This window comes from Umbelopsis ramanniana (assembly GCF_025399195.1).
Source record: "Umbelopsis ramanniana AG unplaced genomic scaffold K450scaffold_36, whole genome shotgun sequence".
Taxonomy (NCBI): Eukaryota; Fungi; Mucoromycota; class Umbelopsidomycetes; order Umbelopsidales; family Umbelopsidaceae; genus Umbelopsis; species Umbelopsis ramanniana.
The window spans coordinates 30023-51501 of record NW_026252122.1 but is presented as its reverse complement, the minus strand read 5'-3'; the positions used below and the strand labels follow the sequence as shown (position 1 = coordinate 51501).

Sequence of the window (21479 nt, the reverse complement as noted above, 5' to 3'; positions counted from 1 at the left end):
TCTGTGACGTTATGGAAGAGGGATACTTTTATACTGGGAGGGTGGCGAGATGCTAAATTTAACCCCACACAACAGAAGCCTTTTCAAAGAAAATCTCTATTTCTGTAAAAAAAAAAATCCACCCAAAAACACCCGTTTTTGTTTTTTAGGCCGGGCTACTCAGCTTCGTTCATGACAGCCACACTGCCTAGCATTGGGCAAGTGCCAATGCTAGTAGCCACCCTCGCATGCATGAGCTTCACCATCGTTTACTTGGCTGGATTCTACGTCTTTGTCGACATTCGAACAGGTGGAACAGGTCGGTCGCGCAATGAACCCAAGGTCATTGTGGCTCGGTGCAAGGCTGTCATCATATCCTCCATCCTCACAGCATTCTTAGTATGGCTTATACTAAGACTTTATGGCGCATGGCCCGATAGCGTAAGGGAGTCCACATATAAACAAAACAATATAGGTACCATGACTACTAACTCGTGCGGGTTTTGCTCGGAATAGTCATCTATAATGGATCAAATCCATTCTTTGCTTTGGATACTTGGAGTAGTACCACCATCGTCGTGGTTTGCTTTGGTCAATGTGATCTGTCTGCCCGTGCTACTGACGGCAAGTCTATTTCTCGGTCCTCTATCATTGATGTTCCTGGATAATTCTTTGATCTTTCAATCGAATTTTTCATTCCATCGCGATGTTCGACAAAACATCCTGTCTCTTGAAGGAGTGCGTAACTTTGTCATTGTAAGTAACGGAGGTGCAAAAGGAATTGCGCAGCAAAATGTCGTTTAGGATCTAACACGCAATCTTTACTGTCAGGGTCCGTTGACAGAAGAATTTGTATTTAGAGCATGTGTAATAGCACTGCTGAAATTCTCTGGATACTCAAACATGTATCTGGTATTTGCCTCTTCACTTTATTTTGGCCTTGGTCAGTCTCCCACTTCCATCTTGCTATTTTCAGCTTTGGCGTAAACAATGCATAAGTTTGCTAAATTTACTCACAAATAGCTCATCTTCACCACGCATGGGAAAAGTATCATGATTACGGCGCAAACGCTCGCGCTCTCAAGACTGCTTTACTTCAATCAGGTAAAGTGATCTATGCTGAGCCTGGCGGGCTTAACATGTCTCATAACTAACACCTTTTCTTTTATTTTTCTTAATCATTCAGGGTTTCAATTTTTGTACACTACGGTTTTCGGCTGGTATGTAAGCTGGATCTTCATCCGAACCGATAGCATATTGGCCCCAACCCTTTGCCATACGTTTTGCAATATAATGGGATTCCCTGACGTCAATGCCATTAAAGACCATAAGCCAGTGACACAAAAGAGTAAGTCGTACGATGGATGCCCTAAAACTTTAAAGCCTGTGTTCTAATGATCCATTTTGTCTTCTTTACTCCTGTCGTCATCTTTCTCAGTTTTATGGTGTCTATTCTTCTCTGGTATAATCATGTTTACCGTGCTGATGAAGCCATTGACTCACCCATCATTATACAGTAGTTCAGTGTATGTCTGACTGAAAAACAAATCTCATTGGTACATCACTTTATCAGTTTTCGCTAGTTGGAAATGCTTATCAAAAGGAAATCAAATAGAAGTAGGAAAGTGGTCAATTAAGGTACAAACAACCTGTAGGGTGATTTTCTTTCATCTATGAAGAGAAGTCACTGGGTAAATCTAGCATGTGGCCCATTTTCTCCACCTTGACCTTTAAATATTTGTCCATTTCATTCAATCTCTTGTGGGGTGGAGGGGATGTGGATGGACTGGGCGTGAGGTTGTTCAGTATCGCTGCTACTCTCAGCGGTGTGACAGGCTCTTGATGGATATGGGCATCCAATGCTGGTGATGACGACCATGACCGTGGCACCATGGGATGTCGCTCAACAACCTTAACACATCCGTATGACTCTATTTGTTGTATCTTGTCAGGGTTGTTGGTCAAAAGTCGGACATGCTTCAATTGCAGGTCCTCTAAAATAGCGTTCGCGATTCCGTATGTGCGACCGTCAGCTGGGTGGTTCAGCAACACATTGGCTGCCACAGTGTCGTGACCAAGATCTTGCAAATTGTATGCTCTATTGGAAATGGTTATGTTTTGTCTTTTGAGTGGAACAAACCTATATACTCCCGGTTCGATCAACTTACTTTAGCTTCTCCAACAAACCAATACCTCGTCCTTCTTGTCGCAAATATACAATTACTCCTCTACCTGCCACTTGCATCAAGCGCATAGCCTCATCAAGTTGTTCGCCACAATCACATCTTGCCGAATGCACCGTCTCTCCTGTATAGCACTCGGAATGAATTCGAACCAAGGGCGGGACATCGCTAGGTTTCCAGTTTCGTTTTGCAATCTCTTGTTGAGCCTCCAATTTGATTAAAGCTTCTTCATCATTTACCAAGCTTCTTGACTCCTCTTCTGAAACAATCTGCTCCAATCGGCCATAGTACGCACCCCTTACAATTCTGTTCAGGATGGTTTCATCTCGCCATGCACAGTCTAAACTCCTGGATCGTATATCGTCGCCATAAACAATGGCCATATGTTCCTTGTCATCTTGGTTATTTTTATACAGGTATAGGTACATTTCTCCTCCTTCATTGGTGGGAATTCGAGCTCGCACTTGACATTGAATACGGATAACTGGTGGTTCAGGGAGAGGAGGTGTGACAGCTGCCGGGGAGTGGACTTGCTTTTTCAAAAACTTGATATAGTCAGCGTAGGTAGCTGGGCTACCGTCTTCGTTATTGTCCGCACCACCATCATCGTGCACGACATTCATGCCGAACAGTGTGAATTGAGGACGCATGAGGGTTAGATTGTGGTTGAAAGCAAAGGGATTCAAGTTTGAATAAAAGTTAATTTTTCTCGGTGCCGGTTGGTTTTTTAATCCAATAGCAATTTTCAAGCTGAGTCAGAAACATTGATGGGCAAAGATGTGTCAGCTCCGGGTAAGCGGTTTATCAGCAAGTCGGGTGGAATAACTTTTTGCATAATGTAACTATTTTACAAGGATATTTTGCTTCGTCATTGAGAATTCTTTCTAAACCCAACATAAAAGATCATAACAATACCTTTGCCCAAGCCAATGCATTCAAACCGCACTCTTTCGTTACGGGGATCTTCACGTGACACGACTGCGTTTTGGACAAAGGCACAACAAGTGACATCAGCGCCAGCGCTTTCTGCAGCTTTTACCTGCTTTTCGCTCAACCCATAGTACAACCTCACTAAAGTCAAAAATGGCAACGAGTCAGCTAAAGTGAGTGTTCCATAACCCAACATTGCTTGTCGATCCCATGGTGTGGCATGGAAATGTTTTGGGACCGGCACGTTCAGGCTAATTGACTTGTGACTAATTTCTACTTTGCCTCGTTCCCACCTTGCAACCAGCCACGAACATGATGGGTGGAAGAAAGATCTCCAACTTCCCGCAAAAGATAACCGTCCACAAACCGAAGTATGTCATGGACTAAGCAACCTTATTGAAGTTGCTATAGACCCAGCTAACGTTCTGCCTATAGGATGTCACAGCAACGAAGGGAAATGAATTCGAAGACTATTTTTTGAAGCGCGAGTTATTGATGGGTATATTTGAGGCTGGATTTGAACGACCCTCCCCAATTCAAGAAGAAGCTATCCCAATTGCTTTAACCGGTCGTGATATATTGGCAAGAGCTAAGAACGGCACTGGTAAAACCGCTGCTTTCGTTATCCCTACCCTCGAAAAGATCAACAACAAGAAATCCAATATACAAGCTCTGTTGCTTGTCCCTACACGTGAGTTGGCCCTCCAAACCGCTCAAGTCTGTAAGAATCTCGGAAAACACATGGGCATCCATGTTATGGTCACTACTGGTGGTACCACTCTCAAGGATGATATCATGCGTCTCGGCGAGACGGTTCACGTCGTGGTTGGAACACCTGGTCGTATACTTGATTTGGCTTCTAAAGGAGTCGCCGACTTCAGCAGTGCAACAACCTTTGTCATGGATGAAGCCGATAAATTGCTATCTCCCGAATTCTCACCCATTGTCGAGCAACTTATCTCATATTTCCCCAAGGATAGACAAATAATGCTTTTCTCCGCAACTTTCCCAATGATTGTAAAGACTTTCAAGGACAAATTTCTTGTCAAGCCCTACGAGATCAACTTGATGGACGAGCTTACATTGAGAGGTGTTACCCAATATTACGCTTTCGTTGAAGAAAAGCAAAAGGTACACTGCCTGAACACCCTTTTCTCCAAGCTTCAAATCAACCAGTCCATTATCTTCTGTAACTCCACCAACCGTGTCGAACTTCTCGCCAAAAAAATTACTGAACTTGGCTACTCTTGCTTTTACTCACACGCGAGAATGCTGCAGAGCCACCGAAACCGAGTTTTCCACGATTTTAGAAACGGTGTTTGCCGTAACCTTGTCTGCTCTGGTGAGTGGCCATTTTTTGCCGACCGATTCCCGAATTGCGTACTGATGTCCCTTTTTCTATTTAGATTTGTTGACTCGTGGTATTGATATTCAAGCAGTCAACGTCGTTATCAACTTTGATTTCCCAAAGAACGCCGAGACATACCTTCATCGCATTGGTCGTAGTGGACGATATGGTCATCTTGGTCTTGCTATCAATTTGATTACCTACGAAGATCGATTTAACCTTTACAAGATAGAACAAGAGCTTGGTACAGAAATTCAATCTATTCCTCCGGTTATTGACAAGCGCCTATATGTTGCACCCAGCGCTCTTGATGATGCTCAAATTCAACAACCCAACCGACAACAAGCTTTAATAACGCAGAAACAACAGCAACAATCACAACAACAACAGCAACAACAACAACAACAACAGTTGCCTCCTCAACAACAGCCTCAACAAGCACTCCCACAACAGCAACAGCCATTACCGACGCATCCTCAGCAAATGCCTCCTATGCAACACCCGCAACAAATGATGCCCCCATATCAACAGTACCCCCAGCAATATGCTCCTCAGTACCCTCAACAGTACCTTCCACAGTACCAGAATATGCCAGGCTACGCACAACCACAAATGAATTATTACGGTCAGCCCATGCCTCCTTATCAGCAACACCCAATGCCGCCCCACATGCAAGCACAACAGCAACAACAGCAGCAGCCTCAACAGCCACCATATAGCCCAAATCAGCCTAATGGCGGTGCCGGCCGTGGTGCTGGCAAGCAACAGCCAAATGGTCCCCGTGGCCCAGGCATCAAAACTGTGTCTTAAGGCGTGAACATGTTGAGCGACAGATGGAAGTATATATGAATACGCGGGTATGTCATTGCAATCGGTCCTTTCTTTTATGTTCCTTTTTATTATCTTTTTTCTATGTGTGTTTTTCTGTTTAACATGGCCCTGTACGGCTTGGTCAGTCGGTTGATGCGCGCGCTTGCGTGAACTCTTTTGAACAAGCATCACCATCGTTCCTTATTTCTTTTTTTCTAACCGGGCTTCACTATGATTTTGTTGATAAAAGCCTTCCCCCCCCTCTTCTTTTCGCTGTACATAGTACTCTTTTGTGGAATTTTCTTAATGGCGGACTGAACCCCTTCTCTCTTTATTCTTTCAACCGACTTCTTTCCGATCTCTGATCGCCTTTATCCGCTCTCACTGCTTCTATTTCTCGAATGCAGATTCCTTGTTCTTACCGTGCAATCTTGCTTTCGTTTCTCTTACGACCTCCCGTCTCTCACCCTTCACTCCTTTACAAATATGTTGAATCCATCAAATGAGTTCGAGAACACCACCCTCCCACTCCTTTCCTTTGCATCAACCAGAAACGAAACGATCAATTTGGCAACTTGTGAGTTTGTTACAAATCCCCCCCCCAATAAAAAATATAAAAAACCCCCCACCAAAAAAAAAGACCACGCTGCAATATAAGAAGATAGGCACATGAGATAAAATAACGTAACGTTTTTAGAACAAACATAGGGAATAATGCGCCTGCGATACAGTCCTATGATTCGCTGGGCGGGTTGGCAGTGACCGCGGTGTTCAAGTAACTCGCGGGGAATGAGAAGTACGTGGTGACATCTGCGAGCACCGTCAGGTCTCTCAACATCATGATCACTTCGGAAGACAACAAGACATCTTGCGGTAATGGAGGATGAGTGGCTGGATAGGACTGACAGGCAAAGCATGTGTTAGACAGTTGGGTCAGGTAGTATGGCCTCTCCATGACTGAAAGACTCTACCTTCTCCTCTTTGAAAGATAAATGGCAACGGAGGATCACGGTGCACAGGACAGTGCGGACGATGAAAGATCGAAGGAAGTCGTCCTGCATGAATCGGAGCACACTGGGATCTAAAATATCGAAAGTCATGAGTGTCGTGGGTACCACTGGTGGCCGGCCGTTGCTAACAACATGCTTTACCTGTTTCCTGATGGGCATACAACAAGTCGGTGATTTTGGCCTCAATGTCGTTGACACGGGCGACACATTGATTCCAAACTGTTTGCTCCAAATTGCCAATGTCAGATACAGCGCAGAATCCAAGCAGTGGAGCGTGCAAGAAGAGAGTGAACAAACTGCCGATTTCACTTTTATCTATGGGATTGAAACGGAACGGTTTAAGGAGGTCTGCCATCTACTTACTCACAGCGCCACCAGTATTCAATGCTTTACCTTGGACTGATGAAGGGTATTCGGTAGGCGAGAGAATGGCCATAAACGGTTGATCAAACACATTGACCATATCCTATGTTCAAAAAGGGAGGGTCAGCCTCATGGCACCTCTTCTGAATAGAACTCCTTGAGTCCAACTTACCTTGAATGCCAAACTGTTATTACTGTCAACAATTAAAAACATAGGTTTGCGTGTAAATGGGATCAGGTCTCCGGGATACAATCCACCAGCAACTCCAGTTGAGTTGACTCCATCCACCACGCCTTTTTCGTTTGTTTTTCTCTGGCTCGTGGTGATGCCTGCACTGTATCCGAGGTGCTTGATCGTCTTCTCACCGTCTGTTACTGCAGCTGATCCGAGACACAAGAAGAGTGATTTTAATTAGTACACAATACGAGCTAATAACTCCCACTTTATCGTACAGGCCACATACCTGGATTAGTATTGTCCTCTCGTTTGGGCATTCCATCGGCCGATAGGTATATAAACATTGCCGATGTATCACTGATATCCTGTAAGCCAGACAGATGGCCATCCATCCAATTTAGTGGCTAAGGCGTGGTCGATCCTATCTCTAAAATATGGGGCTTACCTTGAATGCAGTGCTTATATACACCATGAGCTGGCTAAGAGTGGGCCGGTGGAGTAGGTATTTGTGAGGATTTACTCTCTTGGCCATTCGTTCTTGTGCAGTAGTACTGTTCCCAGCTGTAGCTCCAGTGACGGGCACAGTGGTGGTTTGTGCAGCACTTGGCGTTGACTTGACTGTGCTCTGCTCGTCCAGCTTCTGAACCTTAGAATTAGACGGCGCATCCTTCTTTTCAGCGTCAGCATCGTTGGCAGGGGTTGCAACGATGGTAGATCCAGGTCGATTAGATGTCGGTTCTTTCTCTGAGGTGCAGTGTAAGATAGTTAGTGGGTTTGAAACAATCGACATCAAAACGCACTAAAGTACACACCAAGTGACTGCAGCATTCGATACATATCCAGTGTCAGCTCGGAAAACTTGATCTGATGCTGATAGTTGCCAACCAAAATCGCTTCCTGCAAACGAAGCTTGGGAGTTGTCTGCTTGTCTTTCGATGATTTCACGTAAGCCGGTAGACGATGTGCAACTTGAACAGGTTTTTTGTCAGCATTAACAGGAATAAGTTTTTTCTCTGCGTCCATAAATGTAGTTATCTCCTCAATGACCATATGCCATTCATTGGCATCCCCGGGTTTGAATGTTTTTACATATTCGTCGACCAGTGCCTCAAGTTCCGAAATCAAATGTCTGATATCGTCATTGTTGTTAAGTAAGAGGCACACAACAATGAATCTGGCATAATAGCGCATCTTCTTGATCATCAGGGCAGAGCTAACAATGACGTTAACGACTGTATCGTTCGATGATAGGATATATTGAATGCCTTACTTCCTAACATCCAGAATATCCTTAAAGTACTGTCGATCATGGATAGCTTGGTAAAATACAGATGCTTCATTCAAGTAGTTCGTTTCGCTCGTTCGAAGGCTGGCAGTTTCTTAGAAAACGATCTTTCTAACCGATGTCATCAACATAGAAAGTCTTACTCACTAGTAATGATAGTACAACTGGCCAATCTTGCTAGCAATCTCGCCAATCTCCCACCGTTTCAAACCATAATAATTCTTATCTTCCAGAATTGCCCTGAAAAGCAAGTTGTGTAAACATATGGGCGCGCCGTTGTTGACTTCCGTACGCAGCAACCAGATCACACCACCCAATTCTACCTATGGATTTGCTGGAACTTCCACAGCTTTTTGAGATTTTTTGTAAATCGTTGAAGCCAGGTGAGTAACTGATTCGTCCTACATATGAACAATCAACCTGCGGGTTTAACCAACCTTAGTGTACACTTCAAATGTCTTTTCAAAGTACTTGGAAATTTGAAAGCAACGGAAATTCGTCAGTCATCGTTAATGCTATCCTTGAACATGATCTCCACTTACTGGTTTCCATTGTCTATTGCTGCCAGTAGGTGGAAGGTCTCTGACGGAAGTTGCAACGTGTCAAATCCTACGATATAGAACTTTATACGCGGCACAGTACGATTTCTTTACCTCAAGCCCGCAAAAAGACTCTGGCTTTTCTCTAATAAATATTGAAATTCCTCCACCAGCTTCTGATTCTTCAATGTGGTTTCGTCCGTCTGCATAACTGACGATGTGGAGATTGGAGGAGGTAGCGTGGACTTTGGCTGACTTTCATCTTTAGCAACGGCTCCTTCAACTTGAATGGCCGGGGCATGAGATTGTTTGACTGGTTCTTCTGCCATGTTCCGTACTGTAGAAGGCTGATTCAACTTGTTTGCACGGGATTCCATAGGTTGAGCCGCTTTGACCTCGTTATAGCAATATTGGGTCTTTATATTTTGAAACTGCGCACTACACACTTTGCGCAGTCCACCAAATTGTATCGCTTGACTTGACAGACATCGCACTCTCATAATGCCTCTTTTAATCAAAGGTCGTTCTAGTGATTTTTGATAACTCACAGTAGTAGCAATATCTCGTTTATAAAACTGGTTAATTCATAGTCTAGGTTGGATTCTGTTTGATATATGACAGGTTTGAAGAAGTATGGTTTTTGTATCTCCTCCACTCGCAGTAAGCCATGAGCTTTTTGAATTGCAAATGGAAACTGAAGAAACATCCAAATACCTTGTCTATAATCCGGTATCTAGATTCTCTTTGTTCCTATATCGATCTAATGCGTAGTATGAGTGCTTGAAGCAGGAAAATAGCGTTGGCAAGCGAAGCATCGTCATAAGTTTGCTCATTGACCCGCTTTCACCAAATGAAAGAGAAAAAAGGACTTCGCAATTGCTTCGCTACGGTATAACTGCAGCTTAGAAGAAACTTCTTTGCACAACTGGTCCTCTTGTACTCGCACCTCTCAATGTCCGCCTTACGTCTTCACCAGCATTCGCAGCAGGTCTGTAAAAGACCGTCAGCACTTTCCTGATCAACCATAACAAAGCACATTGAGGGAAACCATTTTAATCGTGATGTTCAGTTTATTAATTGTCATTGTGAGCCCTTTTGGTCAAAGAAGCGACAGAAACAATGGTCACGCTTACGATAAGGTATAGCACAAGTTGATATGCAGCCGTTTTTAACCGTGGGAGGCTGGGGCTCAACGATCTCCCGCTTGTAACATTGTACCAATGACACAGTCGAAAAAGCCAGTTGAGAATGCTCTGGTAACAGGCTTTGCGGTATGTCATAGAGCAGTGAAGATCGAGTGCATAGTTGAAATGGGAACACTAATTAACTTGCCTTGTTCATAGCCTTTTGGTAACGTACTGCGCGGACCTTGTGCAAACAATCGATATTGCCACCTTCCACTCACTAACAACTGTTCTATTTTCAAAAAGGCCCTCACAACATAAATCCTTCATGGGAGGTATGTGGCGTTGAAGTCATCGAATGCCTTCATTACTACAGTGTGTAACCGCTGCTTCATCCACCTTAGGTCGCGAAATTGTTATCAGGCACCACCATGACAACTGACAAACAGTCTGTTCTCATCTCATCTTTACTCTTACCAGTGGAGTATCAACCAGTTGTCGACATTGTGAGTCCTCTACATCGAGAACCACACCAGTACAAGTATATTTTCCATATTGGTGTAGGATTGGACGGTAAGATGAGTTTGGCACGATATACTACAACGTGAAGCTTTCTTACATCCCTTTCTACCTCATTTTAGGTCCAGTAGAAATGGAAACATTAGCTCGCAATGGACCTTATCAAAAGGTAGATAATCGAAACGAGATACCCGATGGAAACTACACAAAGGGACCGGACACGCTGTACACCAAGGTAGACGTGGAAAAAGTTCTCGAGTGGGGCAAGAAAGAGAAAAAATGGGACGCCGAGGATGTCCGTGTCTGTGCAGATGCTGGATTATACCTTTGCGAGTGGACATTCTATCTCAGTCTCCGTGAAAGTCAAGAAAAAGATACCAAGCATGCAACGGTGCTTTTCATTCACGTACCCACCATGGGCGACGGTAAAGGTCAAAAGAGTTTGCAGAAAATGACTGAACTCGTTCGTGAGATCATCGAAGGAGTGATTAGTCACACCTGAACCCTCAGTTACAATATAGTTAGCCAGTGTTGTTATTTTTTTATTATCCAACTATTTGTAATGTATGTGATGGAAAAATGGGGGGGGGGGAATGGTGTTTATTTAGCAACCTCGGCTTCAAAGACTTCGTTGAGGTTACCAGCCTTGATGGCAGCTTCCAAAGCAGCACGAAGAGCTTCATGTTCGGGAAGACCCTTGACCTTGGCCAACAAGTCATCCAACTTGTTCAATTGAGTCTCAATTTCAGTAGGACCAGCAGCAGGGGCACCGGCGGGCAAACCGTAGTTGTTGTCCTTGACCAAGGACTTGATGGTCTTCTTTTCCTTCTTCAAGGCACGCTTGACAGCTTCCTTATCCTTCTTGGCAGATTCGGAAGCAAGCTTAGCATCAGCTTCAGCCTTCTCCTGAGCAATACGGTCTTCTTCGGCCTTGCGAGCAGCTTCTTCAGCAGCAGCCTTATCAGCAGCAGCCTTTTGATCCTTCTTAGCATTACGGCGCTTCTTATCTTCAGCCTTGAATTGGGCAATACGGGGATCCAAGCCCAAAGCGGTATCGACCAACTTGCGAAGACGAGCATTGTCGTCCTTCTTGAGCTGTGCTCGCTGAGCACGGTTCTTCTTTTCTTGGTAACGCTTGTCATCACGGCTATCGGCACCTTCGGCACCTTCCTTATCCAACCACTCGAAAGATCTCCATGATTGAAGGTTGTAGAAGAAATCGTAGAAAGCTTCAACATCTTCCTTGGAAGAGTTCTCGTCACCAAGGCCAGGAACGGGTTGCTTCTCTGAGAAACGGCCTTCACGGGCAAACACAGGGCGCCAGAGCTTGTAGAAGTCACCCTTGGTCTTGGCATTGGGAACACGAGCTTCGTACTCGGCCATACCGAAATCAACAGAGTCGTATTGGCGGCGAGTGACGGGGTTCATCAAGGTATCGAAAGCCTTGGAAATGCACTTGAAGAAAGCATCATCACCCTTGTCGGCCTTCTTATCGGGATGGTGCTGGAGGACCATGCGACGATGGGCCTTCTTGATCTGAGCCTCGGAGGCCTTGTATCTAAGCTTAGTCAAACCAAGAACAGCATAGTTGTCTTGCTTCTTCCATTCTGCGGGGTCCATGTTGAACAAGGCTGGGTCAATCTCCTCTTCTTCGAGGACGACTTCCTCCTCTTCAACAACTTGAGCAGCCTTCTCTTCGGCGACGTGGCGCTCATCTTCAGAGAAGGTACGGTTGTGACGCTTTCTGCGGGCATAGGCGAGGAAATGGGGACCAACAGGCTCCAACAAGCGCTCAGAGGTAGCTAGTACGGGTAGTAGAGTGGTTAGTTAATGGGTCTCGTGAGTGGATGAAACATGTCGGTAATTACCAGAGATGGAGGCATGGTTGACGGAAGTGGCGTCAGCAGCCCAGGTGGAGGGAGGAGGGGGGAGAAGGAAATCAAGAGTCAAAGACATGGTTGTAAAGTGAGATGCTTGGTGATTTGAAGGTTGCTTGTTTAACAAAAAAAAAATTGACCACGACAGAAAATTCAGCAGTCACCATTGTTTGATCGATTTCTGCGAGAAGCCGTACACATTTACTCATATATATCAATGTACAGACAGAGAAAGTGCATCCTGTTGCTGCAGGCTCGATGGCTGGCCTGCAATCCCACTTTGCAAGCATGAGATCTTGTTTTATTACCAATATTATACAAATTCATATTCTAAACAATTCTTTCTTGATCCACCATCGAGCATTCTCATCAGAAAATCTAGAGCTGTGTACTAGTTCATCCACTGTTTGCTCCATCATTTCATATGCACATACACCCACGCCAACGTCAATATCAGGGTTTTTTTCCTTCAACTCGGTCATGTAGAGGTCGATATTAGGAGGACCAGAGTGAAAGGTAATGGCGTCGCTGAAGGCAGAGGGTAAAGTGGAATGATGGCCCGTAATATATACATGGATATGGAAGGTCACCGAAGACTGCTTGAGTAAAGAGAAGATTCTCGGATTGAAAACATCGTACGTATCTGTAGGGTAGTATGAGTTATGGGGGTCCACCACGCGTCTGTTCAATGCATTTCTTACACATACCTGGTTCGTGAATGGACCATATGACATGAACATTCCGAGTCCTAGAACTTCTTGATTTGGTGGCGATGTGCTGCATCACGGCTAGCCAAGGGGTAATACCAACACCAGAACAAACGAACAGAGCCAATTCAAAGTCAGTGTAGTAATGCTTGGCCGTACTGAGCCATGGCGTACCGTAGGGGCCATCGAGCTCCATGTGAACCTGATTTGGCGTTTTGCTTTCAAGATCTTGCTGAGACGCAGCTTTCAGTAATGCGGTTGTAAACGTTCCCCTAGAATGTATATGCAGGTCGACCAGGTTGGAAGGATGATCGGCTTTGGAAGCCGGTTCATCGCCCCTGCCGTGTTCAATACTGTTGACGGTCTGTTCATCGGGCACTTGCGCTGAAGACGATTCGTGATGGAATCCAGGTCGTTGATGGGTGTCTTGCTGAAGATGGAGCCTGGATATAGTTGTTTTCGCTTCGCCAGGTTCCTTCTCTTCTACATTCGATGCGATCCCTTCCATCTGGCTGTGTATGCCACTGAAAGAAAACGGCCTTGCCCATCCATATTTGGTAAATCCAGGTCCCCTCACACCAAGGTAGCCAAACTGTCCAGCAGTCATGTCCTTGAGTGAATGTTCTAGCGTAACATGTGTGATTCTTCCTGTTGAATGTATGCTGACAACCTTGGGTGGGGCTTGCAGTTTGCGTGAAATTCGACTTCCTAACCATGCAGCTATGCCAACAAAATTCAGGGTCAAGAAGGATGCATTATGTAACGTTGCCGAAATGGTCAAGCTCAAAAACAAGGTCAAATGCAGTGTTCGAAACCAGGAGTACTGGTTTGCCCGTACGATTTCGTGTGCGGTCAACAGCATCAAGCCAACGATGGACAGACTCGTTATGCCAGTGATATGTCTGGATGACTCGATGATGGGTTCCAATGATTCAAGTCGCTCTGATAGATGATAACAACCGTGCTGGGTGGCGGTGATAAAGGCCAGAACAGCAAACACTCTATGCCATGATATGGCTTTATCGTAAGGTAACCAGCCCAAAGACCGGATAGAAAGGGGAATTAATAGCGCGAAATTCGCTATGGAGAGATAGCCTGTGCGATTCGAGGTGTGGGCTTGGCTGGGGGATTCGGGATACACCGTACAGAGGAGGTTCAATAGAGCGATGGCCAATACAACTAGCGCGGATCGCAGTGTAGTTCTCGCGGTGACCAGTGGTATTGAAAATGATGTTTCTAGGTATCGGTAACACATAGTACTGAATGTCGAGAAAGGAGTCGACCGTAAAAATGTCTGTTCTCGCTGCAGTTCGAGCTGTCGCTGTTGCCATTGGGTATAAGCAGTGTAGGTTGCCGAAATGGCGGCCATAGTGAGAAGATAGTATATGGCAGAACAGTATGCTGGTAAAAGCAGGTCATCAAGCGCTTGATCTGGCAAAGTCAAGACTGGCTGATCTTGTAGTTTTGCCGAGTAATAAATGTAGGCAACTAGGCGAATGACAGACACAGCAACAGCACACAGGGTGATGGTAGTGATGATGGACCTTCGATTGAAAGGGAGCTTTCTCGACGAGGTCGGCGTGAGAGGAGAGCGCAGCTGGTCCACATTACTGCTTCCATTCATGTTGGATCAACACATGGATGAGGAACGTTCCTGGAGGCGAGGCCCTTGCTCTTGGGACTGCGTTTGCCCCAGCAGTTTTAAAAGTCCGTTGTTAGGAAAACTCAATCTGAAAAGGTTTGGCCAGATATGGGAACAAGCCTACCGCACATGGTAGAAAATATCATTTCTTTATTATAGTGAGGTTGTGTTGGGGTATCTGGTGGTAACAAAAGTAATACACCAAAGAAGATGTCGAATAGATATCTATGCATTACGGGGGTTTGCTATACAAATGTGTTAGGTGCAGATACGAGGCTAGGTGAACTGTCGCATGATGAAGGCAAGCTGGGCGCGTTGTTATCTAGCTTTAATGACGGTAGTAGTGCCGCTATAGATGAAGCAGCATTCGTGCTTTGTTCTAAATCATTCAACTTGGAGGATGACTGGGGAGATACAAACTCGGATAGGATGGAATTGATAGCGTCCAGCACTTCATGTCCTCGTTCAGATTCAGATGTGGTTGATTCATATGGACCCAAGTAGCCATTAATTTTCTTGTCGTTCTGTCAATGCAATGGAACCAATCAGTATAACTCTTACTGATTATGAAACCCATAATGGAAAACGAAGTCTCACATTGATTGCCTCTACCAAATCGTCGCCACCTCCTCGGTCATGCAGCGCTACAGCCAAGCTGTTTGTTGCATCACATCAATAAATAATTGGTCAATCGATGAACAAATCCAACATGATGACTTACCTCTTTATATTTTGAATCAACTCGACATATTTCGGCCGTAATGATGATGGCTTGGGTATTCTACTGTGTTCAGGATGAAAGTTGAGAAGGTGTGTTAAGGTGTTGGGTGTGACTAGCGGTGGAGATACTGTGGAGGTGTATTAGACAATGAATCTTAAATAGCAGACATAAGCAGTGGACGTACATTTATGTTCGTTGAGATTTGCGAGGATGGAGGAGAAACTCTCATCACGAATGTTGGACATGTTCGGAGTAGGAACGACGGGTTGTTCAGTCCAGTTGGAGCTATCCCAAGGATCGCCTGTGGATCGTTGGGGTTCTTTGGACTGGTCGACGGGTAAGTTGAAGTACATTGAGGAAAGATGACGTGAGAGTGAAATGATTGAAATGTCTGACTGACGAGGAGGCTTTTTCAGTCAGTCCAATAAAAACGGAACAGTTGCAGATGTGTTCCAGAATTTTTTTTTTGTTCTTTCAAGATCGGTGAGCCAAAAATCTTTGTCCCTGTCTGCACATGGAACTTTTTTGAAACCGTTCCTTACCCGTTTGAATAAAGCTTTGAAACTCAATCAATATATACTACCTTTAGACACTTCGTTACCCAAGGGAAGTAACATCAAGTATATGGTTGATATGTTTGCATCGGTTCATTTAATTTTAAACCAGCATTATTTGTATGGTTCTAGTGCTGTTGCTCTCGCGCTAACTTTGTACAACTAAGCAGCACTAATCTCGATCAGAACCCCCGCAGTATATTAGCAGATTTGCAGCGGTGTTACCATTTGCCACCAATGAAAGTTGTAGTTCTCATCGTAGGGGTATTGTCCTTAGAGACCGAAAGCCATTCTTTTTATGGAATGCATCAGTACGAAGACACCAACGGCGCACAAGCCTGCATTATTACCCTCTACCCTGCTGATGAACGCTTGCCGAAAGTGTTGTATTATGTATTTCAGTTCACGGCGATGGCCATGAGTTTTGAGGATGTTGGCTTCTCAATGGCCCCACAACAGCGTTCAATCTCCTTTCTTTCGTTTCATGCAAAACAGGATATGGAACCTAACTTTACCAAGAGGCACCTGAAGGTATTGTGCCCAACTTTTCATAAAAATTAGCATTTAGGTTTTAGTTTGTTACCAATATAAAAATTCTCTACTCATTTTGTTATATGGATAATATCAGCCACGATTCCTATTAGCCCAGTTCATATGAAGCAATACGAAAAGAAAAAGGTAAGTTATATGGGTGAATAATCGGTTAGAGGATATTTTGGCATTTGCCACTGGGTTTCCGGCTGTCAGATAGCTCTATACATCATATGGCTACAATGTAAAACTTAAAAAATTATACGGTTGAATAAATGTTAACTTGAAAGGACCTGTAGAGTACAGTTCACCCAGTTGGGTCAAGAAGCTGTCATCGTCACTTTTTCTTCTTTCATTGAATAGCTAGGACATGAGTTCCAGTGACGATTTTTTATTTAGTTTTTTAAGTAAGGGAAAAAAGAGTGAACCACTCTCCCAAAACATACCAGTTGAATGTCGTCCAGAGAAAGCATTTTTCAGGAATAGAGTCCTAAAAAAGCGATCCATTGTGAGTGTCCAACAACAAATCCACATTAACCAAGTCCAAGTTGTTATTGTCATATACTCCCAAAATAATTTTCTAAATATCTTCATGTACCACATTTTATAATGGCTTCACGTCCATCCTCATGCCAACTGAAAACAAAGGATAGCATATGAACCGCCACCATCAGCGTGCAGTGTTCAACCAAGAGCTCTACTGAAATGATGTAGACCATAAAGTAACACGTGTTGTACTTCGACTGGAGAGTCGTCGACAATGTGTTTTTAAAGCCATTAGCTTTACATGCCAAGTTAAAATAGTCGATTAATAATCATAACATGCGGTGTGAAGATTCAATGTAACGACCATAAAGGATAAAAAAAACCGAGTAAAATGGCGCAATAAAACTTTCCATTATAGATTCGTGGACAATTAAGATGAAAAGAAATGTGTCTTCCTATCTAATTGAATAATGTTTATGAGGCAGAAAAAAACAGTTTAAAATCTCGGTTCATTCTTCAAAAAACCCGAATCAAAATTGACTTTTACCGGCATTCGTAAGGCAATCGTGATATTGGGCTGTATTTAAACGCCTTTTTCTACCAAATAAAAAATGGCCATCTCCTTTGTTGAAAAAATGAGATTATGCCGAAGCCATAAATTGCTGGCCAAATCATCAATTGCTTTAGCACTTTAAGAAAGTTACTTGACGCGACTTAGTGCGAGAAGAAAAAAATTGCGAAAAGGTTGCTTTGCTCAGCTAACAAGAAATTACTAATTTTCGTGGTTTTTTCGATTGTACCGAAAAAAAAACTTACAATATGATCCAAGGTGCGGACTTCCATGGCTCGTGGCGGTAGTGTGGAAGCGGCAAAAGTGCTGACCAAGAAAATATGCCATGACTTATTGTTCAGCACATTTGGATTACAGATACAACCATCTTCTTCCTTTTGATAGTTCATCAACATGTAAGATTTTAGCGTGTCGCAACTTACCAGTACATTGTCTTTCTTCATTTAACTCAAGGTGTAATGTCGTGACTTCTTTTGCAAAGGTCAACCTACCGCAAGATTCAAGCAAAAGAGCTTGGTAACAACTTCAGAGCCGTGACCGAGATCGTCGAGGCCAGCCTAGACGATTTGCTATCAAAGATGCAACCCGATAGCATCGTTACCAAGAACCATTATGTCGCTATCAATGCCTCCGATGTCAACTTCACCAATGGAAAATATACTCCAGATGTCAAGCCGTAAGTTACCCGCACTGTGAAGCACGATAGTAATTGTGAAGCATGCCGTAACTGACTCATTTTTTCTCTTCCTGCCATTATACACAGTCCATTCGACGTTGGCTTCGAGGCTCTTGGTGAAATCATTGCTGTTGGATCAAAGGTCCCGCAAAGCAAAGTTGGCTCCTATGTCGCAATCATGTAAGCAATCCACTGCAGTTTAATTTATGGATAGTTTCTCAGAACTCTAAACTCATAATATAAACTTCAGGCAATACGGTGCTTTCTCTGAATATACTTTGACAAAGTTCACATTGGCCATCCCAGTACCTGTAAGCCGAACATTTTCATGATCTTAACATCACTTCGGAACTTCGTGACTGAGCTATATGCTATTTAGGACTTGAAACCCGAATATCTTGGATTAATTTCATCGGGATTGACGGCTTCAATCGGCTTAAGAGAACCAGGTAGAATGACAAGTGGAGAGACCGTTCTTGTGACAGCAGGTAGGTTAGCCTAAAATGAGCTAGATGAGCGGAGATCATATTGGGCATTTCGGCTGATCAATTATAAAACAGCTGCTGGCGGTGCTGGTCAGATTGCAGTACAGCTTGCAAAGCTTGCTGGAAACCACGTCATTGGTACCTGCTCTAGTGATGAAAAGGCTGCTATGCTTAAGGTGAGTAAAAATTATAGGAGAGCTGGCTGAAGAGATCCATCATAACCAGGTTTACTAATGTGATGCTATCTTTTTTAGTCTATGGGATGTGATCGTGTCATCAACTACAAGAAGGAGGACTTTGCCAAGGTCTTGCGAAAGGAATATCCCAGAGGAGTTGATATTGTTTTTGAAAGTGTTGGTGGAGACTTCTTCAAGACATGCCTGCGCAAGTAAGTAGTGGCTATGATAATGTCACTTCATGTCCTCCCTCATCAAACTAATGTGACATTTGCAGCTTGGCCCCCAAAGGTCGTTTGTTGGTCATCGGTACCGTCTCTACTTATAACTCTGAAAAGGGTATTCAAGGTGACAAGGTTGACACCTTGCAACTTCTTTCCACTTCTCGTACCATTTCTGGTTTCTTCATGCCTGCCTATGCCAGCCATTTCCAACAGCACATGAAAGAGATGGTTCAAGCCTTGTCATCAGGCAAACTTATTGTCCAGGTCGACGATGGTGGTTTGTGTGGCCTTGAAGAGGTTGCATTCGGTGTGGAAAATCTCCTCCAAGGCAAGAATATGGGTAAGGTCGTCATCCCTTTGTTCAAATCACGACCCAGACTGTAATTCAACGCTGGAAGCTGGACACAGCCTAATCTCATTCAATAAATATGGTTGCTGTTAAATTACTACTCACACGGTGCCTTTTGTGATGTGTTTCAGATGATGACAGTGAAAGAAAGAGGAAAGCAGCATGTTTATTGTTCATGGCCTCGGTGTGAGGATTAGCCCGCCTGAAATTGCACATGTTCGATCAATGGTGTGTGACCGGCAGTGCCTGATTTTGCCTTGTCCTCGAAAATGATACTGAAAAAAACTACGCATTCTTCTACACATTCACTTGTTGCCAAGTCTTAATACCATGGCATCTAAAAAAGAGTTACAAGACCGTGATCAGATACTATTGGTATTCGTGCATGGCTTCAGAGGATCAGAAGCCTCATTTCAAGTAAGCGCCAAGTTTAGCAGTATACGCCATGCCCATTCTAGTTCCCAGCTTTTTAAGACGGCCTTTATGTAGGACTTTCCCGAGAGAGTGCGGACAATGTTGACAAACAGCATGCAGATGGATGTTGATGCTGTCATCTACCCAAGTTATAAGACACAAGGGTACATATTGATGGCTGGCGCTTAGAGCTTTGAATTATGATCGTATTAATGACGTTTCATATTCAGAAATCTGAAACAAGCTGTGGACGGTTTAAGTGATTGGCTTTTGGAGGAGACACAAACGCGAGAAGCAGATATCAGACGGTTAGGAGGCAAAGGACAACTTCTGGTTGTTTTGTAAGTTGGATGAAGATTGGAGTACAGATTTCTCAATATCTATTCTCACCTTTGACTATACCAGAGCGGCACACTCCATGGGCGGAATTGTCTGTAAGTCAGTGGCAACTTCCCCGGTTGGACCAATCTCCATCACTCACATGTATAGCTTATTTCAGCGGCCGAGGCGATTCTTCGATTTCAACCACAGGACATTGAATCACAGACTAGCTCCTATTCACTCTCAAGAACCAAACCCAACATTGTCGGGCTCATTGCATTTGATACGCCGTTTTATTCGCTTAACCATAATGTGGTATCGTCTCCGGCTTGGGATCGATTTCAACAAGTCAACAAACATGTCAGCACTGGCTACGACATCATGAATGCACTTTTACCTGCTACTGCTGCTTCTGCAACTGCTGCAGCCGGTACTAAGAGAATTACAGAAACAGCAAACACAACCACTAGTAAAGGCGGATGGGGTAGATTTGCTGGTGTTGCTCTAGGTGTTGCTGGGGCAGCAGCAGTAGCCGCTGCCGCCTACACACAGAGAGAACGCGTTAGTGGCAGTGTTTCGTATTTATTGGAACATTTGCAGTTTGTCAGTGCTTTGGCCAATCTTTCAGAATGTCGATCTAGGTAAGTCATCGATACGAGCACAGGAAGTTTCATATTTCAACAATGATCATAATCATCTGTTTCTATGCAGAATGGACAAGATAACACATGTGCCAAACCTAGTGTTTCGGTGTTTTTACACTCATCTACAAAAGCCTGAAAAGCCAGATAGTCCGCGAACCTTTATTGCTAATCCGCCAGAGGATAAGAAAGAATTCTTTGAAGCGGCCGAAGCATCAGCCTCAGATCCTATCAGTGCTCACACTGGAATGTTTGATCCAAAGACCAACAGCAACTGCTATGCTCTTGGAATATCCACGGCTAGCTTGATAACGGAGATGGTGAATCGATTTGAGCAATGGAGAGATAGCCAGAGCGAGTGATTCGCGTAATGATCTTTCGTATATATTTTAAAAAAGATAACTCATATTTATAGAGTAGCCATAAACCATAAAGCAAATAAGCAGTGGAGGGGAACGTTTGTGAAATCATTGGGTGGGGCTGCTGTCAGTGTGCGGAGTTAGAGGTCTCATATGACTTCTGCTAGACCGGACAAAGTGGAGTTTCAGCTGAAGTTTTAACACCCACACCCAGGACCACTATATCATTTCCCCATGGTCAAGTTCCTCGAAGGTAAGCAAAACGCGGGAACAATCTAGCCCACATGGCTATGTACTTTGACATGAACTAATGCTATCCCATCTATAGAACCAACACTTGAAGTCATTAATCAGGCATTCGCATGGGAGACAGCTGAATGCGTTATCACAGGCAGAGTTGAAGCATACTCATGTAAGTGACCACCAATAAGGAAAAACGAACCAAGATATATAAGCGTTATTAAAACCTTATAATGA

The 21479-nt window shown here is 44.0% G+C and overlaps 8 protein-coding genes across 8 annotated transcripts; 5 read left to right on the top strand and 3 right to left on the bottom strand.

Moving 5' to 3' along the window:
- Positions 1-1583, top strand: K450DRAFT_245786 (uncharacterized protein). Its single transcript, XM_051589805.1, has 7 exons — positions 1-420; positions 496-735; positions 811-922; positions 1003-1083; positions 1166-1327; positions 1418-1424; positions 1497-1583. The coding sequence occupies exons 1-7, from the start codon at positions 172-174 to the stop codon at positions 1513-1515; spliced, it is 870 nt and encodes a 289-aa protein (XP_051443634.1). The 5' UTR covers positions 1-171; the 3' UTR covers positions 1516-1583.
- Positions 1584-3112: 1529 nt separating this feature from the next.
- Positions 3113-5297, top strand: K450DRAFT_245779 (uncharacterized protein). The gene is made up of 4 exons (XM_051589804.1): positions 3113-3265; positions 3397-3463; positions 3528-4434; positions 4499-5297. The coding sequence occupies exons 1-4, from the start codon at positions 3246-3248 to the stop codon at positions 5248-5250; spliced, it is 1746 nt and encodes a 581-aa protein (XP_051443633.1). The 5' UTR covers positions 3113-3245; the 3' UTR covers positions 5251-5297.
- A 610-nt stretch (positions 5298-5907) lies between these two features.
- On the bottom strand, positions 5908-9007 carry K450DRAFT_245770 (uncharacterized protein). Its single transcript, XM_051589803.1, has 14 exons — positions 8740-9007; positions 8629-8668; positions 8524-8556; positions 8410-8435; positions 8234-8326; positions 8072-8170; positions 7614-8014; positions 7247-7545; positions 7088-7166; positions 6796-6998; positions 6654-6726; positions 6402-6575; positions 6222-6331; positions 5908-6151 (listed from the first exon to the last, which is right to left on the bottom strand). Exons 1-14 carry the CDS (start codon positions 9000-9002, stop codon positions 5984-5986), a joined length of 2061 nt encoding a protein of 686 aa, XP_051443632.1. The 5' UTR covers positions 9003-9007; the 3' UTR covers positions 5908-5983.
- A 681-nt stretch (positions 9008-9688) lies between these two features.
- K450DRAFT_245765 (uncharacterized protein) lies at positions 9689-10934 on the top strand. Its single transcript, XM_051589802.1, has 5 exons — positions 9689-9896; positions 9969-9975; positions 10056-10084; positions 10154-10322; positions 10391-10934. The coding sequence occupies exons 1-5, from the start codon at positions 9846-9848 to the stop codon at positions 10768-10770; spliced, it is 636 nt and encodes a 211-aa protein (XP_051443631.1). The 5' UTR covers positions 9689-9845; the 3' UTR covers positions 10771-10934.
- A 1172-nt stretch (positions 10935-12106) lies between these two features.
- Positions 12107-14500, bottom strand: K450DRAFT_245757 (uncharacterized protein). Its single transcript, XM_051589801.1, has 2 exons — positions 12853-14500; positions 12107-12788 (listed from the first exon to the last, which is right to left on the bottom strand). Exons 1-2 carry the CDS (start codon positions 14474-14476, stop codon positions 12469-12471), a joined length of 1944 nt encoding a protein of 647 aa, XP_051443630.1. The 5' UTR covers positions 14477-14500; the 3' UTR covers positions 12107-12468.
- A 101-nt stretch (positions 14501-14601) lies between these two features.
- Positions 14602-15681, bottom strand: K450DRAFT_245754 (uncharacterized protein). The gene is made up of 4 exons (XM_051589800.1): positions 15400-15681; positions 15216-15342; positions 15092-15149; positions 14602-15018 (listed from the first exon to the last, which is right to left on the bottom strand). Exons 1-4 carry the CDS (start codon positions 15566-15568, stop codon positions 14740-14742), a joined length of 633 nt encoding a protein of 210 aa, XP_051443629.1. The 5' UTR covers positions 15569-15681; the 3' UTR covers positions 14602-14739.
- A 2021-nt stretch (positions 15682-17702) lies between these two features.
- Positions 17703-19367, top strand: K450DRAFT_245752 (uncharacterized protein). The gene is made up of 8 exons (XM_051589799.1): positions 17703-17752; positions 17839-18033; positions 18121-18213; positions 18284-18344; positions 18413-18521; positions 18594-18694; positions 18773-18906; positions 18972-19367. Coding segments are annotated over exons 1-8 (1026 nt in total). The 5' UTR covers positions 17703-17750; the 3' UTR covers positions 19303-19367.
- Positions 19368-19407: 40 nt separating this feature from the next.
- K450DRAFT_245746 (uncharacterized protein) lies at positions 19408-21342 on the top strand. The gene is made up of 6 exons (XM_051589798.1): positions 19408-19684; positions 19757-19845; positions 19912-20022; positions 20087-20115; positions 20181-20643; positions 20714-21342. The coding sequence occupies exons 1-6, from the start codon at positions 19598-19600 to the stop codon at positions 21003-21005; spliced, it is 1071 nt and encodes a 356-aa protein (XP_051443627.1). The 5' UTR covers positions 19408-19597; the 3' UTR covers positions 21006-21342.
- The last annotated feature ends 137 nt before the right edge of the window (positions 21343-21479 follow it).

What these genes read in the sequence shown, in the direction of transcription:
- K450DRAFT_245770 (XM_051589803.1), bottom strand. Translation starts at nt 9,002, where the DNA reads ATGGAATCCCGTGCAAACAAGTTGAATCAGCCTTCTACAGTACGGAAC. An exon ending in TCGAATGCTGCAGTCACTTG is followed by an intron (nt 7,546 to 7,613) that starts GTGTGTACTTTA and finishes ACTGCACCTCAG; the next exon opens with AGAAAGAACCGACATCTAAT. An exon ending in ATACCCTTCATCAGTCCAAG is followed by an intron (nt 6,576 to 6,653) that starts GTAAAGCATTGA and finishes TCAATCCCATAG; the next exon opens with ATAAAAGTGAAATCGGCAGT.
- K450DRAFT_245786 (XM_051589805.1), top strand. Translation starts at nt 172, where the DNA reads ATGACAGCCACACTGCCTAGCATTGGGCAAGTGCCAATGCTAGTAGCC. An exon ending in ATGGCGCATGGCCCGATAGC is followed by an intron (nt 421 to 495) that starts GTAAGGGAGTCC and finishes TGCTCGGAATAG; the next exon opens with TCATCTATAATGGATCAAAT. An exon ending in GACTGCTTTACTTCAATCAG is followed by an intron (nt 1,084 to 1,165) that starts GTAAAGTGATCT and finishes TTAATCATTCAG; the next exon opens with GGTTTCAATTTTTGTACACT.
- K450DRAFT_245752 (XM_051589799.1), top strand. An exon ending in TATACTCCAGATGTCAAGCC is followed by an intron (nt 18,034 to 18,120) that starts GTAAGTTACCCG and finishes CATTATACACAG; the next exon opens with TCCATTCGACGTTGGCTTCG. An exon ending in GGCTCCTATGTCGCAATCAT is followed by an intron (nt 18,214 to 18,283) that starts GTAAGCAATCCA and finishes TATAAACTTCAG; the next exon opens with GCAATACGGTGCTTTCTCTG.
- K450DRAFT_245746 (XM_051589798.1), top strand. Translation starts at nt 19,598, where the DNA reads ATGGCATCTAAAAAAGAGTTACAAGACCGTGATCAGATACTATTGGTA. An exon ending in GATCAGAAGCCTCATTTCAA is followed by an intron (nt 19,685 to 19,756) that starts GTAAGCGCCAAG and finishes GCCTTTATGTAG; the next exon opens with GACTTTCCCGAGAGAGTGCG. An exon ending in CCAAGTTATAAGACACAAGG is followed by an intron (nt 19,846 to 19,911) that starts GTACATATTGAT and finishes TTTCATATTCAG; the next exon opens with AAATCTGAAACAAGCTGTGG.
- K450DRAFT_245765 (XM_051589802.1), top strand. Translation starts at nt 9,846, where the DNA reads ATGACACAGTCGAAAAAGCCAGTTGAGAATGCTCTGGTAACAGGCTTT. An exon ending in ACATAAATCCTTCATGGGAG is followed by an intron (nt 10,085 to 10,153) that starts GTATGTGGCGTT and finishes CATCCACCTTAG; the next exon opens with GTCGCGAAATTGTTATCAGG. An exon ending in TATTGGTGTAGGATTGGACG is followed by an intron (nt 10,323 to 10,390) that starts GTAAGATGAGTT and finishes ACCTCATTTTAG; the next exon opens with GTCCAGTAGAAATGGAAACA.
- K450DRAFT_245757 (XM_051589801.1), bottom strand. Translation starts at nt 14,476, where the DNA reads ATGAATGGAAGCAGTAATGTGGACCAGCTGCGCTCTCCTCTCACGCCG. An exon ending in ATGGTCCATTCACGAACCAG is followed by an intron (nt 12,789 to 12,852) that starts GTATGTGTAAGA and finishes ACTACCCTACAG; the next exon opens with ATACGTACGATGTTTTCAAT.
- K450DRAFT_245754 (XM_051589800.1), bottom strand. Translation starts at nt 15,568, where the DNA reads ATGTACTTCAACTTACCCGTCGACCAGTCCAAAGAACCCCAACGATCC. An exon ending in AAATCTCAACGAACATAAAT is followed by an intron (nt 15,343 to 15,399) that starts GTACGTCCACTG and finishes ACACCTCCACAG; the next exon opens with TATCTCCACCGCTAGTCACA. An exon ending in TTGATTCAAAATATAAAGAG is followed by an intron (nt 15,150 to 15,215) that starts GTAAGTCATCAT and finishes TGCAACAAACAG; the next exon opens with CTTGGCTGTAGCGCTGCATG.
- K450DRAFT_245779 (XM_051589804.1), top strand. Translation starts at nt 3,246, where the DNA reads ATGGCAACGAGTCAGCTAAA. An exon ending in ATAACCGTCCACAAACCGAA is followed by an intron (nt 3,464 to 3,527) that starts GTATGTCATGGA and finishes TTCTGCCTATAG; the next exon opens with GATGTCACAGCAACGAAGGG. An exon ending in CCGTAACCTTGTCTGCTCTG is followed by an intron (nt 4,435 to 4,498) that starts GTGAGTGGCCAT and finishes TTTTCTATTTAG; the next exon opens with ATTTGTTGACTCGTGGTATT.